Source organism: Arvicanthis niloticus, chromosome 3 (genome assembly GCF_011762505.2).
Source record: "Arvicanthis niloticus isolate mArvNil1 chromosome 3, mArvNil1.pat.X, whole genome shotgun sequence".
Lineage (NCBI taxonomy): Eukaryota > Metazoa > Chordata > Mammalia > Rodentia > Muridae > Arvicanthis > Arvicanthis niloticus.
In genome coordinates, this window is record NC_047660.1 from 98,144,029 (window position 1) to 98,156,707 (window position 12,679).

Sequence of the window (12,679 nt, forward strand, 5' to 3'; positions counted from 1 at the left end):
GGGCAATATTTAATTTTATCAAAACTTTTTAATTCTTAACTAGGCATTTTTATAATGAGAATGTCTTTCTTAACTTTTGACAAGTGTTCTTAAAGGAAATAGGTGGTGAATGGTAGATTTTAAAAAAAAGGTTTAAACTGTTTGTTCACAAGTACCCTTCAATTATAAACAATTAAAATTTGTTTATACTATGATTATGAACCTGTATATTTTAGTTGTTATTCTTCTCCTATATGACTGTAGATGAATCACTTGACTTCTCTACAGCATGGCTTTCCTGGCTTTGCAATGCGGATAAGGAGGGTTGCTGTGTTACAGACATAGGAGATTACATTGACAGGTAAAGTCTCGAGGGCATGGCTAGCTTTAAAGAAGCAGCTGCTACATTCACTATGTAATTATGGATGAAAACATGACTTTAGGATACTCTTCATCTGCTCTGATAGAATGTCTTGTCTTACATACTGAATATTTTTCACTATAAAAATGTGACTTCTTTTCTGAGACAATATCTCACAATGTAGCACTGTCTGTCCTTGACACTGTCACGATGTAGATCAGGCCGTCCTCAAACTCACAGATCTGTCTGCCTCTGCCTCCTCAGTGCTGGGGTTGTACGTGTTCCACTATGTCTAGCTTGCTGGCAATTTTTTGACTCTCTATTTAGGTTTGTTTCTTTTCCATTAAGAATAAAAATTATATATCATGGTAAATTTCCTATTGTTAAAGGGTTAGCTACTAGACAGGAACTGTATTTGAGATCTGGAACACTGCCTTCCATGTTATGAGACATAATGATCAGAATAAGTATAGGCATGTGTTCAAGAATGACTGTAAAATAAGAGGTGTTCAAAGGAGTAGGTTACAAAAAGATAACCAAATCTGAATGCCTAATTATTTGCATGTTCCAAAGTATTCTGAATTGAAATGGTTGTGGGACACTTCTAGGCTTCCATCCCTTAAATGATGAGCTCAGATGTGATGTCCACGTATACATGTGTGGCTGCCATGGCTAAGCTTTGATCTCATTTAGCAACAAGGATAAAATATCCTTCCCTCTTAAATGAACTGCTTCTATTCTATTAATGGCACCATGTACTTTCATTAAATTAAGAGTAGATTTTTTTTTTCAAGAAAGGAAGAAGGGAGATGAGAGTAATGGCAGCTTAATGACTCTTCTGTCTGGTGAAAAGACACTAATTGAATACATTCAATTGATCATGGATCAATATTTTGTCTAAAACAACCAGATGGTATTCTAAGTTGTTTTGTGGGTATAAGCACAACTCTATGTGATGAAATATTTAAACTTAAAAAGGCATGCTAAATACTCTGAATTAAAACAGAACGGGATCCTAACAGGAATTTTATTTTCTGTTCAAAAAATTATGGCCATTGCATTCTGGACCTGCTATAAAAACAAAGAGGTTTGAAGGTTGTGACTCATCTTCAGTTTGAAAAAGGTCCACTTCTGGCAAAAAAAAAAAAAAAAAAAAAAAAAAAGTCTCTGCTCACATATTCAAATGAGCACCACTGAACTGCAGAATAGTGACTATGTGCCAAGAGTTTATTTTGCTCATTTTCCTGTCAAATAGAAGTGCGCAATTAACATTTCTATTATTAATTATTTTCTTTACTGCAGCAAGGTATACAGAGAGGTGGATTACTCTGTTTTGCTCTAGCAAAATACCCAAGACTAGAGCTTCATAAACAAAAGCATATTCAGCTGAAACTTTGGGAGACTATAACGTTAAACACAGTGGTTGTAATTGAAATGACATCTATTATGTCAAATCTCAGATGGCACTGAGGCAGGAAGGCATACAAGAGGGAGAGATCACAAGGGCAGATAACTGTAGCCTGATAATGGGAAATCCATTTTTCTTCTTTACAACACCGATATATGAACTAACCAGTGTCTTATAGCAACTACCTTGATTGCTCCCAAGGGCTATACTGTCTACTGATAAGTCAAAATTTATTCTGTGAAATTGCTTAGAGGCCAGCTAAGTTTATAATTCTAAGAAAAGTAGTTTTTACATGACAAGTATATGTGGTTATTCAAAAAAATTACACAAAACAAATAAAAGCAAACATTGTATTTCTAATTCCATTCTCAGTGGTAATCACTAAGAGACCTTAAGTACTTTCTCTCTAGATCTTCCCCCTGAAAATGAATATACATGAATTTGTATGAATATCTATAAATGCTGCACATTTATGTTGCTTTTTTTCCTTTAAAGAAGGTTGTGTACAATGTTTCACTTTCTAACAACAGTTAATCTTTTTAAAAATATTTTTTGAGATAATATAATTATAAAATCCCCCCCCCTTTTTTTCTACCAATTGGTGTGTTCTTTCCTGGGGAAAGACAATTTCTCCCACTCTCAGTATTCCCTAATTACCTTGAGTTAAGGACTTGTGAACTTTTCTTTGTTTACCTCAGCATGTCTATTGGTCAACAGCTCCTGGTTAAGTAGCCATGTTGGTGAGACTTCATGACAACTCAATGAGACACAATCTCATAACAATTTCCCTCTTCCTCTGTCTGTCATAATCCTTCAGGCCCCTTTCCACAACAATCATACCAGGCATGGTTTCCTTCTTGTTGAGTGAATCTTAAGTCCAATTTGAGAGCTATTGGTTACCACCAAAATATGCATGCCAGTGCTGCACCCTTAGGGTTATCATGCCAGACTGGTCACTGTTGAGGTTCATAGACATCAAGGCTGGGTAGAACTGTTGCTTCTCTCTTTTATGTGGCATCTTTTGGTACCATAAAAGCTACTCCTCAGAGAAGAGGAAGCTTTCAAGTTAGTTTCAAGTAGAACCATCTATTGTAGCTTTTCTTCATGATTTTATGTTTATAATCATGAAGCTAATTTCTAAATTACCTTATTATTTCTGACATATTTATTTTAAATATGTGTATATAGTCTATGTCGGAAAATAAAAATCAAGTACAAATTGAAATTTCAGTCCACTTAGCCCACTGCACATAGGTACAGAACCCTACTAGCACTGTCAAGGAAAGGATGACTAAATGCTGAATGGGTGTGTCTCTGATGACTTGCTTTGGTGACATACCTAAGGTGCTTGATTTATGATTACTGGCCCAGACACCATCAACAATCATAACAGCCTAGCTCTAGACCTTCATGTGTATTGAATAGAAGCGCCTTGTGTTTGTTTAAGTCATTGTTGATCAGGCTTTCTGTCACCCATAGACAAGTGCTTTGGTAAGTGAGCTATTTCTAGGTTTTAGGATTAATAAAACAAAAGTAGAAGCTTCTTTTGCCATGTAAGTAAGTTGCAGTTCTCCCACTATGAAGGCCAATATATCACACTGAGAAGCAATTCTTTAAGTTTGCTTTTACCAAGAAAGATCACACATAGCTCAGGCACACACAGTTTTTAGTATCATAAAATGGAATGTAGGATAGGTAGCATATAAGAGATACCCAAGGATACAGATAATCATATAAAACAGAGACAAAAAGCATATAATTATGTTAGGGGAAAGGATGGTGTATGTGTATGCATACACGTGTATGTACATATGTGGTATGTGGAGATGACTGTGTGTGCAGATGCACATTTGTGTGGAAGACAGAGTATAAACTCGGATGTTGCTGCCCAGGTGCTGTCCAGATTTTCTTGAGTCAGGGTCTCTTACTGAACTGGAACTTGCCAAGGAGGCTACTGGCTGGCCATAAATCCCAAGAAATCTGCCTGTCTTCCCCTCTTGAGTGCACAGATATTTTTGTACATAGGAAATGGGGGAATCAAGCTTTCATACTTGCAAGTATGGACTGGGCCATCTACTCAACCCCATGGAAAGAAAGATTGATACACTTGGTTTCAATATCCTCAAATTAAATAGAATTGTAGTTACTCTCAAGGACCAATTTACATCTTATTTCCAGGGCAATATCCAATTTGAAGTTTTACAATATTGGTCACCAAAAGTCTTTGGGATCAAAATAGTTCATCTGGGTTCATTAATATAAACTGATGTCTGGAGGGCTGCCTGGTCAATTTCCTTGAAAACTCCTCTTGCTAGTAGAAGAAAAATTGAAAGGAAGATTAAACAAAGTTCATCCAAAATGAAAGGTTAAGCTGCAAGGTGCTCCAGGGATGCTAGTGAGAGGTGAAAAGTTAGAACTCTGCTATGGAGAGTTTAGAGTTTGGTTTGCATTGGAAATACCTTAGACTATGTAAGTCTCACTTTTTCAAAGTCATCAACTCTATAAACAGCTGTATTCCCAGCAATGTTCTTCATGGGTGTTGAGGACACTTGGCTCATCAGCCCAAATCAAATCGAAAAAGGAGGAGCTTTTCAGAGAAGGGGGAGGGGGGTTGGATCCCTTGATCCTCTATCTGTGGAAAGGTTGAGCTGTTCAAAAATAAGAAAGCCAACATCCCCAGCTGTGAGAGGCTAGCAATTAAAAGGAGGGACTTGTCAAGTATAATTGGCATAATCTACTCACAGCAGGCTGTTCAAATATTTGGAGCAGCATGATACCAGTCCCTTCTCCCAAAGGAAGGCCCTGATTGTTGTGAAGGGGAGACTGGGATGCTGAGGCAAGCATCCATCTTTGTCTTGCCTAAAGCTCATTCAACCCTCTCTTGGCCTTCTGAATCTTTATGTACTAGAGAAAGCCTCTTCAGTAGGCCCACAGCAGCTATTTATGCATAAGTCTTTCCATAGTGTGTGCCAGGTCACATCCTTGAGAAGAAAGAGCATGGGCTTTAAAGAAAGGCAGATCTGAATTCAAACTGGGTACTAAATTTCACTTAGCAATGATCAATGTGACTTTGGTTGTACTCTTTGGTCATATTTTCCTCATCTGTGAGATGAGAGTATAGACTGTTGAGTGGACTGATAATATACTTACAGGAGAAACTGGCACTGAGAATCAATCAAATGTATCAAATGTTGCAGTGTGTGTGTGTGTGTGTGTGTGTGTGTGTGTGTGTGTGTTGGGGTGTATATGTACTCTACAACTTCAGCTGTCTTCCATCATTTGCCTTCAACAAGGTCTTTCATTGTCCTGGAACTAAACAGGCTAGCCTAGCCAACCAGCACACTTCCAGGGAAGTACTTGTCTCTACCTCCCATCTCACTATTACTGGAACTGTGGTCATGCACCACACCATCATGTCGAGTATTTTTATTTTATTTTTTGGGGATCAAAATTCAGGACTTCAGGCTCATGGCCCAAGCTGTTGAAATGCCAAGCCATCTCCTCAACCCCAAATGGGAGTATTTCATTATCCTCATTGCCATCAATATTCACTTGATAATAGTAATAATCCACCTATATTATTTCAGCACAGGAGGAGTATGTGGATATGGAGGTGTAGTCCTCATTACACAGGGTTTGCACATAGTCTAGGAGAGTAAGACCCATTTTTATCTCCCAACTGTTTTCAATCTACACTTTGCAAGGCCACTAGTGTGGCTATGTATACTGTACCTACTTGGTCACACCACCTCCCACTAAAACCAAGAACCTATTAAGAATGAGGATTCCTTACAAAATGCTGACAAACAGTTTATTGTTTGTCTTTGTGGAACATAAGCTATCAGTTGCAAGTGGTAGGCTCTACTGTCATAGCACAGAAGTGGTCACAGAGTGTGCATCCATGCAGAGAGGCAGCTGGGGATGGCACAGGAGCCATAGTTCTTGGGCTCTCTATGAAACAATCCTTCTGCCTGCTTCTAGAACAGACAATCTGATCTTTCCATTTAGTTTTGGCTACAATTGTGCCAAATTCCCAGCCCATGTGCTAGTATGTGCTTTTATTATAAACTGAATAAATGACTAATTCAGTAAAAAGAAATGAATGAAAGAACAATGTTTCTATTGTTGGACACAGCCCTAGCAGAGTGAAGGTTCTAGACCAGGGTACTGGAGACAATGTTGTACAGGAATGCCTCTGATTCTGCAGCCCTCTCCACCATCCAAGCTCAGGTATTTTGAGAGTAGCTTAGAGTTGACAATGGTTAAAATGTTTATATACAGAAACTGGCACACAGTAAATCACAGTTTCACTACTGAGAGATCTGGTTGTTGGTAATCACAGCCTTTTGATGATACAAGCATCAATTTTCTCATCCCCCTTCCTGCCATTCTTCTTACTCCCACCCACGTATTCCCAAGTATTCCTCATGACTGAGGTTGTATGCCAGATTTGGGGGGGGGGGGAATCCCCTTCCTGACTATGCTGCACACTTTACAAAAACCACTACTTACCCTCATATTTTGTCTTCTTCTAACATATTACTTTCAATTGTGACTTTCCAAATAACCGGAGGGTTAAAAGCATTGTTGCATGGTATTCCTCCTAGAGTCACTGAACTCCCATGAAAGTTCTATATTGAGAGAAAAGTTGGTGTTACTCTGTGCAACAGTGTCACTCCTGCTATGCCTCATGCACCTATTAAACCATGGGATTCAGACCAGAGCCATCTATCATCCCAGACAGAAACAAAATGAGAATTCATTGCAGAAGACTTAATTTGCTCTCCTGAGCTCAGAAGAGGTGAATGATTAGGCCAGTAGTCAGGACACTGATTATCTTAGAATATGCTGGAGGATTAGCCTTCTGCTCTGAGAACTGGGATCCCCATGAAAAATGGGAACACAAAGATTTTTATAACGCTACTTGGATGGTTAAATGAACTTTGTCCCAGGTCACACCTTCAGTTGCCTAGAAAGGTGAGCCAGTGCACTGCATTCTGGGAGAATGAGCACTGAGTTGGCTGAAGGTGGATGTGCAGAGCCCAGAGTGTGAGTAACTAACACATATTGGTTGTGTACACAGGCATCCATGAATGCTGGGTCCTCATTGCTTGCAGCCCTTCCAGAGCCATGCCAGTTGAAATGCTTGCTCAGGTTCTGCTCACACACAACCTTTCCACTGTTACTGCAACCCTTCTGACTTTTGTCTCTCCTTGGTTGTGTAGGACCCACTCTCAGGTTTTATGTTCCCCCCGATGCATTTTGGTCATACATCTTTTCTACTTCCCAGGAGACGACTTGTCTGTGTTGTAAAATGTTGTTTCATAAAGCTGAGCATCATCAGCATAACCTTCCTTGTGCTAATGTTTGTGGCTTTTCAGCCTTAGTTGTCAAGCTAGGAAGACTTGCATTTTCCAAATTCCTACTTCTAAATTCCGTAATCTATTCATCTCAGGGAAAAGAGGGGGAAAAGAAAGGACAAGAGGAAGAGAGAAAGGAAGAGACAGAGGGGAATGGATATGGATGATAAGGAAAAGAGACAGGAAATACAGCCTGTTCTCTTTTGCTTTTTTTTTTTTTTTTTTTTTTTTTTTTTTTTTTTTTTTGTGAAATAGCTGTATGTAGTTTAGTGAGAATCAGGAGAAAGTTGCTCTCTGGATGCATTTCTGAACAGTTTGACTGTTAACTCTACTCTCATGGCAAACTCATTGCTTCCCACACAATTTTGAAGTTGACTGAGATGCTGTCTCAAGGAGTCTGGACATTCTGATTCTCACCTCTACTCTACCATTGACGAAGGTGAAACAAGCAGATTTTCCTCTCTAGTCTCAGTTTCCTGAGCAGTGTGAGGTGACTAGCATGTTGTAGCAATGAGAAGAAGGAGGGAAAATGAGTGGGTTTTAACATTTGTTCGGGGCTATGAGTCTATGGCTTAGTATCCTCAGCAACTCTGTGAGATAAAAACTATTATTCTCAGCTCTTCACCATTGAACTGATTCAGTGGTATTCATGAACTTGAATCTTTGTCCCTTTTATTAAAAACCTTTTATTTCCTAATCTTTGTCTCATCTCTCGTTTGTTTTCTAGATGTCGGTTTAATGCAAAATCCTCAGGCATAACTTTCTGTCCTACTCTCTTCTCCAAGCATGTGACACAGTTTGAAATTATTTGTATAGCTGGGCAGATATTTGGTCTTTTTTCTGTACTTCAACAATGGTACTTAGTAAATATTCAATTACATGCCTGTTGAATGAACTAGTGGGTTAGTCTTGGCTTACCAAGAACTGATGTTTAGAAAAGCAGGGTGATTTGCTTTGGGTCTCCTAGCTAGGAAATGGGCTCAAAGTCAGACATGCTTTGTTGTGCCACTCAGAGTAAAGGACCTAGGGGGAGCACTGGAAATAAGGCCACCCACTGCACCTTCCTCTAAAATACTAGAGAATTCTACCTCTCCCTTCCCAGGGAGCCTCTAGTCTCTCTCTTCACTGTTTTGCTGTTCCCTAATTCCTTAGATGGTATATTCTGATGGAGTTGGTTTCACTTTCCTAAGTATGAAATTCACTTTTCTAAATATGAAATTAACCATCCATGTAACAAGTTATTCACACAGCAGGATCTGACTGTGTGTTCTGTTTAATCCTTGCCAAACACATATGAGTTTGATAACAGGCACCCAGTATGATTTCTCTTTAATCAGTTAGGACAGTGGGGAATAAGAAACTTAACCAAAAAACTATAGGTATCATATTTAACTGGAATATGTTGTCTTGGGCTTGCAAAGCCTGATAAAGACTAGAGTAAAAAATAATAATGTCCATGGTTTCAATAGTCTCACTCCTCCTTCCCACCCATGCAGTGTTCCTAACAAGTTAAAAGTCATCATTCCATCTTAAGTTCATTTCCTAGTGGTAACAATAATATCCTAATACGCAGTCTTAAATGTACATAAAGCACTTACTCATTATAAGAATAGCACGGAAAGTTTATTCTAAGTACTTTCTTAAAGTTATTAAATACCGAAACTAACAAGAGTTGTTCTTATGCCATTCAGCTACACTATAAGGTCCTCAAGGAATTTTTAAATTCAAACTTTTGACATTATTATGCTACTCTGTCATATATATTCAATACAGAGATATTAACATTCACATACACACACATGCGTGCATGCACACACACACACACACGCATACACACACAAACACACACACACACACACCTTCAAACCACTGTCATGAGGAAAGAGCAGCACACATGTTAAGTGTTTCATAGACAAGGAACTGTAAAGATTGACAGCTCTCTCTCAATAATGCTTTCAACCCCACAACTCCAGTCTTTGAAAGAATTCTCACCAAATCCTCCACCTTCACATGCTACAAGGATCTGGGATAGTCCAATCATGAGACAAAGTCTAGATGCAAGCACTGAACAGTTAGCACTGCTTCTTTCTCATTTCTGTCAACACTTAGAGCTGATAGGAAAGGAGCAGTCACACTTCTCTGAAGCCTGAGCACTGAGCATCATGTGGGATTAGGGAGTGGGCTGGAGTGGCTGCTAAATGCCCATCAGTCCCAGAGCTTGGGCAAGCTGGAAAGCAAAGAAAACCAAAACATAAAAACAGATTTTCTTTTGACTGCATAGCTGTTAGTTCACTACAGCTGAGACATGTGTGGGTCTAGCGAGGGTTTAAATCTAAATTTCCTACTTTATGGCCTGGAACAACTTATAACCGTACCCACTATTTACAATGGTAATAGTCATTACTCTTTACTGCATATTCACTCTGTGGCAGGAGGAGCCATTCTATTGGCTCCACAGATCTAACAAGTATGAATCCATTTGCTTCCAGTTTGCCTAATATATTGTTTCACAGTTTAAAACACTGATTTTGAAAACCAATAAAACTGACACATATATACAAAAGAGGTCCCTAAAGCACCTTATGAGGATTTTACACTGTATTATTGTCATTAACCAGTCTTTTCCTATAAATGCTAAATATGCGATGGAGGAAGACAATTCTTAAGATGTTTTCCATGAATGATGCATCTGGTAGATAGCACTCATTTACATTTGGATCTTTTGGGGCAAACACCACACCAATGCCAGAAGCTTCCTCCTCAGTACTTGTCTGGTCCCTATCACAAAGAGCAAAATGCTTCAAGGGATTAGTATCAATGCTGTTTTATTGATGGGGAAGCCAAGGCATGGTGATATTAAGTGATGTACCAACATGATGTATTACAAGCCCTGCACTTAATCCACACATAGCTCCCCTCACTGTCCAAAGTGTATTAGTGTTCCTATTACTAAAATAAATTGGAGCTTTCAATATGAGCTAGTTTGAAGTGCATTAGTGTGGCTGTCTTTGGACATGAGCAAGAAATTTTTTTTTTAATTTAGGTGGACTATGAAATAACCAAGTCTACCACTGTTTTACTTCTCCTGTTAGTAGTACCTCACCCCCACCCCAGCATACCTTGGTGACATTTCTCCTGTCTAGAAGAGTGCTATGCATTCATGCTTATACTTTTGAGTGTCTCTTCCACACAGATCCATATGTCTATCAGGAAAGGGTTTGGCATTAACTGGATACTTAATTTAGAAACAGCAGTCTACCCAGAGATATAGCCATCTTTGGGGACTTGAGGCAAAACACCTTGAGCTCACATGCTGTGAATGGAGACTCTTCCTTATCTGATCTTCAGTCTCTTAGCTCTAGATTAATGAGGCTGTGGTTTTACAAACAGCAACCTACACCATTCCAAAAGAAAAACCACATTAATTAAAAAAAAATACACCAAGTAAATAACAAAAGGGGGGTGGAGAACACCTATCTGTGGGCATCCACAAGCAACTTCCAGGTCTTTGTCTATGGAATTCTGCCATCACTTCTGTGAGGTATGGTACTAGTTGTTATTTTCTCCCTGACCAAGCAGCATTTCTCCAATTCCCTGGTCTGTTCTTTGGAGCCCCTCCAAGCCTGACGTGATCCTCGTGTTCATCCTCCTCCATCTCAATAGGATGTACTGCTAATACTACTCTGCAGAGGGCTAGAAACTCCTTCCACTAGACACTGACCTCTGGATTATGACTTTCTTTTAGATTACTATTGTCCTAATAGCTGCCTTTTCTTTTCTTCTTTTGTTCTCTGCAGCTTTTTGCAATCTTTGCATTTGCAACATGTGGCGGCTATTCAGGAGGCCTTCGGCTGAGTGTGGACTGCGTCAACAAGACAGAAAGTAACCTCAGCATTGACATAGCATTTGCCTACCCATTCAGGTAAAGAATCCAGATCCATGCTTCTCAGCCTCAAGGCACAAGGCTTTCTTACTTCCGTGATTTCTGGTAGAAAAATGTAGGCTGGGTAGGAAGAAATTCTCCTTAAAGGAACAAGCTATCATTCCTAGAGTTTCTACCCACCACTTTACACTGGGAAGATCTACTAACTATACCTTCAATCCAGTTATTGACTGTCCTCTGAAACTAAAGCCTCCCATTATGGCCCAGTGTGGGGTTATCAACAGAGAGATTCCACTTACACAATTTTTTTTTGTTATCTTAAGATGTTTTACATTCTATCTAGACTTGTGGGTTACCTATAACTTTATATTGACTATGCAATTCTGGCTTAATTTTTAAATTTTTGCCTCAATTATGCAAAAATGTGTTTAATGATATTGATATCTAATAATGTATCTGTGTGCAGATCAATAACTGCTTAGGTGAGTACCTGCCCAACTGCATTTACTCATCACAGTGACACTTGGAGAGAGAAGTCACATGACTGTTATCAGTTACATAGTGGGACACTGAAGGACAAGTTTATTTTTCCCTTATACTCTCACTGCTACCAAGAGTTTGAGATCACCTTGCTTGAAATAAATTCGTATCTCTACTGTTATACCTAAATAGATAGAAACAATCTTTCAAAATCTTTGTCACCTCAGTGTCTGTCCCATGCCTATAAAATAATGGTCACATGCCCTTCAGAGCTTGTTCCTGGCTTCACAGCTTGTGGCTCTGATCCAGGTGTGTACTACCTTGCCAGGGCCTATGCTTTTCACGGCCACTATGCTTCAAGATCTAGATCAAAAGCCTGTGGCATTCCATGTGAAGATCAAGATCAGAAGCCTGTATCTTCAAGACTCAAGATCAGGATCACAGGTGCGCCCTTCATTTCTGGATTGTAGTTCCTTCCATGTATAGTCAAGTTGACAACCAGGAATAGCCATCACAGAGGGGGAGGTGTTAAGCAACTTTCAACAGTGTTTTGGTGTGTTATCAACATACTCTCGCTCATTTTACATTAACATTACCTTCTATGGGCATGATGCTGGCACTATAATTACAAAAAAAAAAAAGTCAAAATCAACCTTTATAGCTTTTTGTAAGCAAGTAAGCACAGTATTTTCCAGAAACGTTTTCATGAACCTCTGTAAGACCGCACTAAAGGAAAGGAAAATGAAGGAAGAAAAAGGAGGAAAAGAAAACAGGGAGAAAGATAGCAGATGGGAGAAGGAATGTGAGAGTATGATGAAACAGACTCAAGACATCATTTTTAGTGCTTCATCTTTCTAATGTATACTTTGAATCACCAAGAGGCTCATTGTTTCCCAAATGTATTCCCCATGAAAATTCTTTTTCTCTCTACTAAATATCAGAGGACTCAACAAATTGTGGAACGTATACATTTTTTAAAAATATATTTGCCCCATAAACATTTCCTAGTCTAAGACAAAAGTGCTTGTATTCATACTTAATGAAGCATAAGAAGTGATGCTTTTACCAACATTCTGAATGCTTAAAAGAGTAGGAGTGAGAGTCATTTTCAAATGTGCCCCCTACCCACCCTGCAAACACTCAAATAGTCTCCTAACTTACAAGAGAGTATAAAGCTCAGAACTGTTGAGCATTTCTCCTTGGGAGTT

At 39.0% G+C, this 12,679-nt stretch overlaps 1 protein-coding gene across 2 annotated transcripts in view; it reads left to right on the forward strand.

Moving 5' to 3' along the window:
- Synpr (synaptoporin) overlaps nt 1-12,679 on the forward strand; it is a 297,805-nt gene that overhangs the window by 171,946 nt on the left and 113,180 nt on the right. For both annotated transcript variants that reach the window (XM_034498818.2, XM_034498819.2), the window contains one exon: nt 10,906-11,030. In XM_034498818.2, the coding sequence (XP_034354709.1) occupies nt 10,906-11,030 (125 nt within the window). The remainder of the gene's footprint in view (nt 1-10,905; nt 11,031-12,679) is intronic.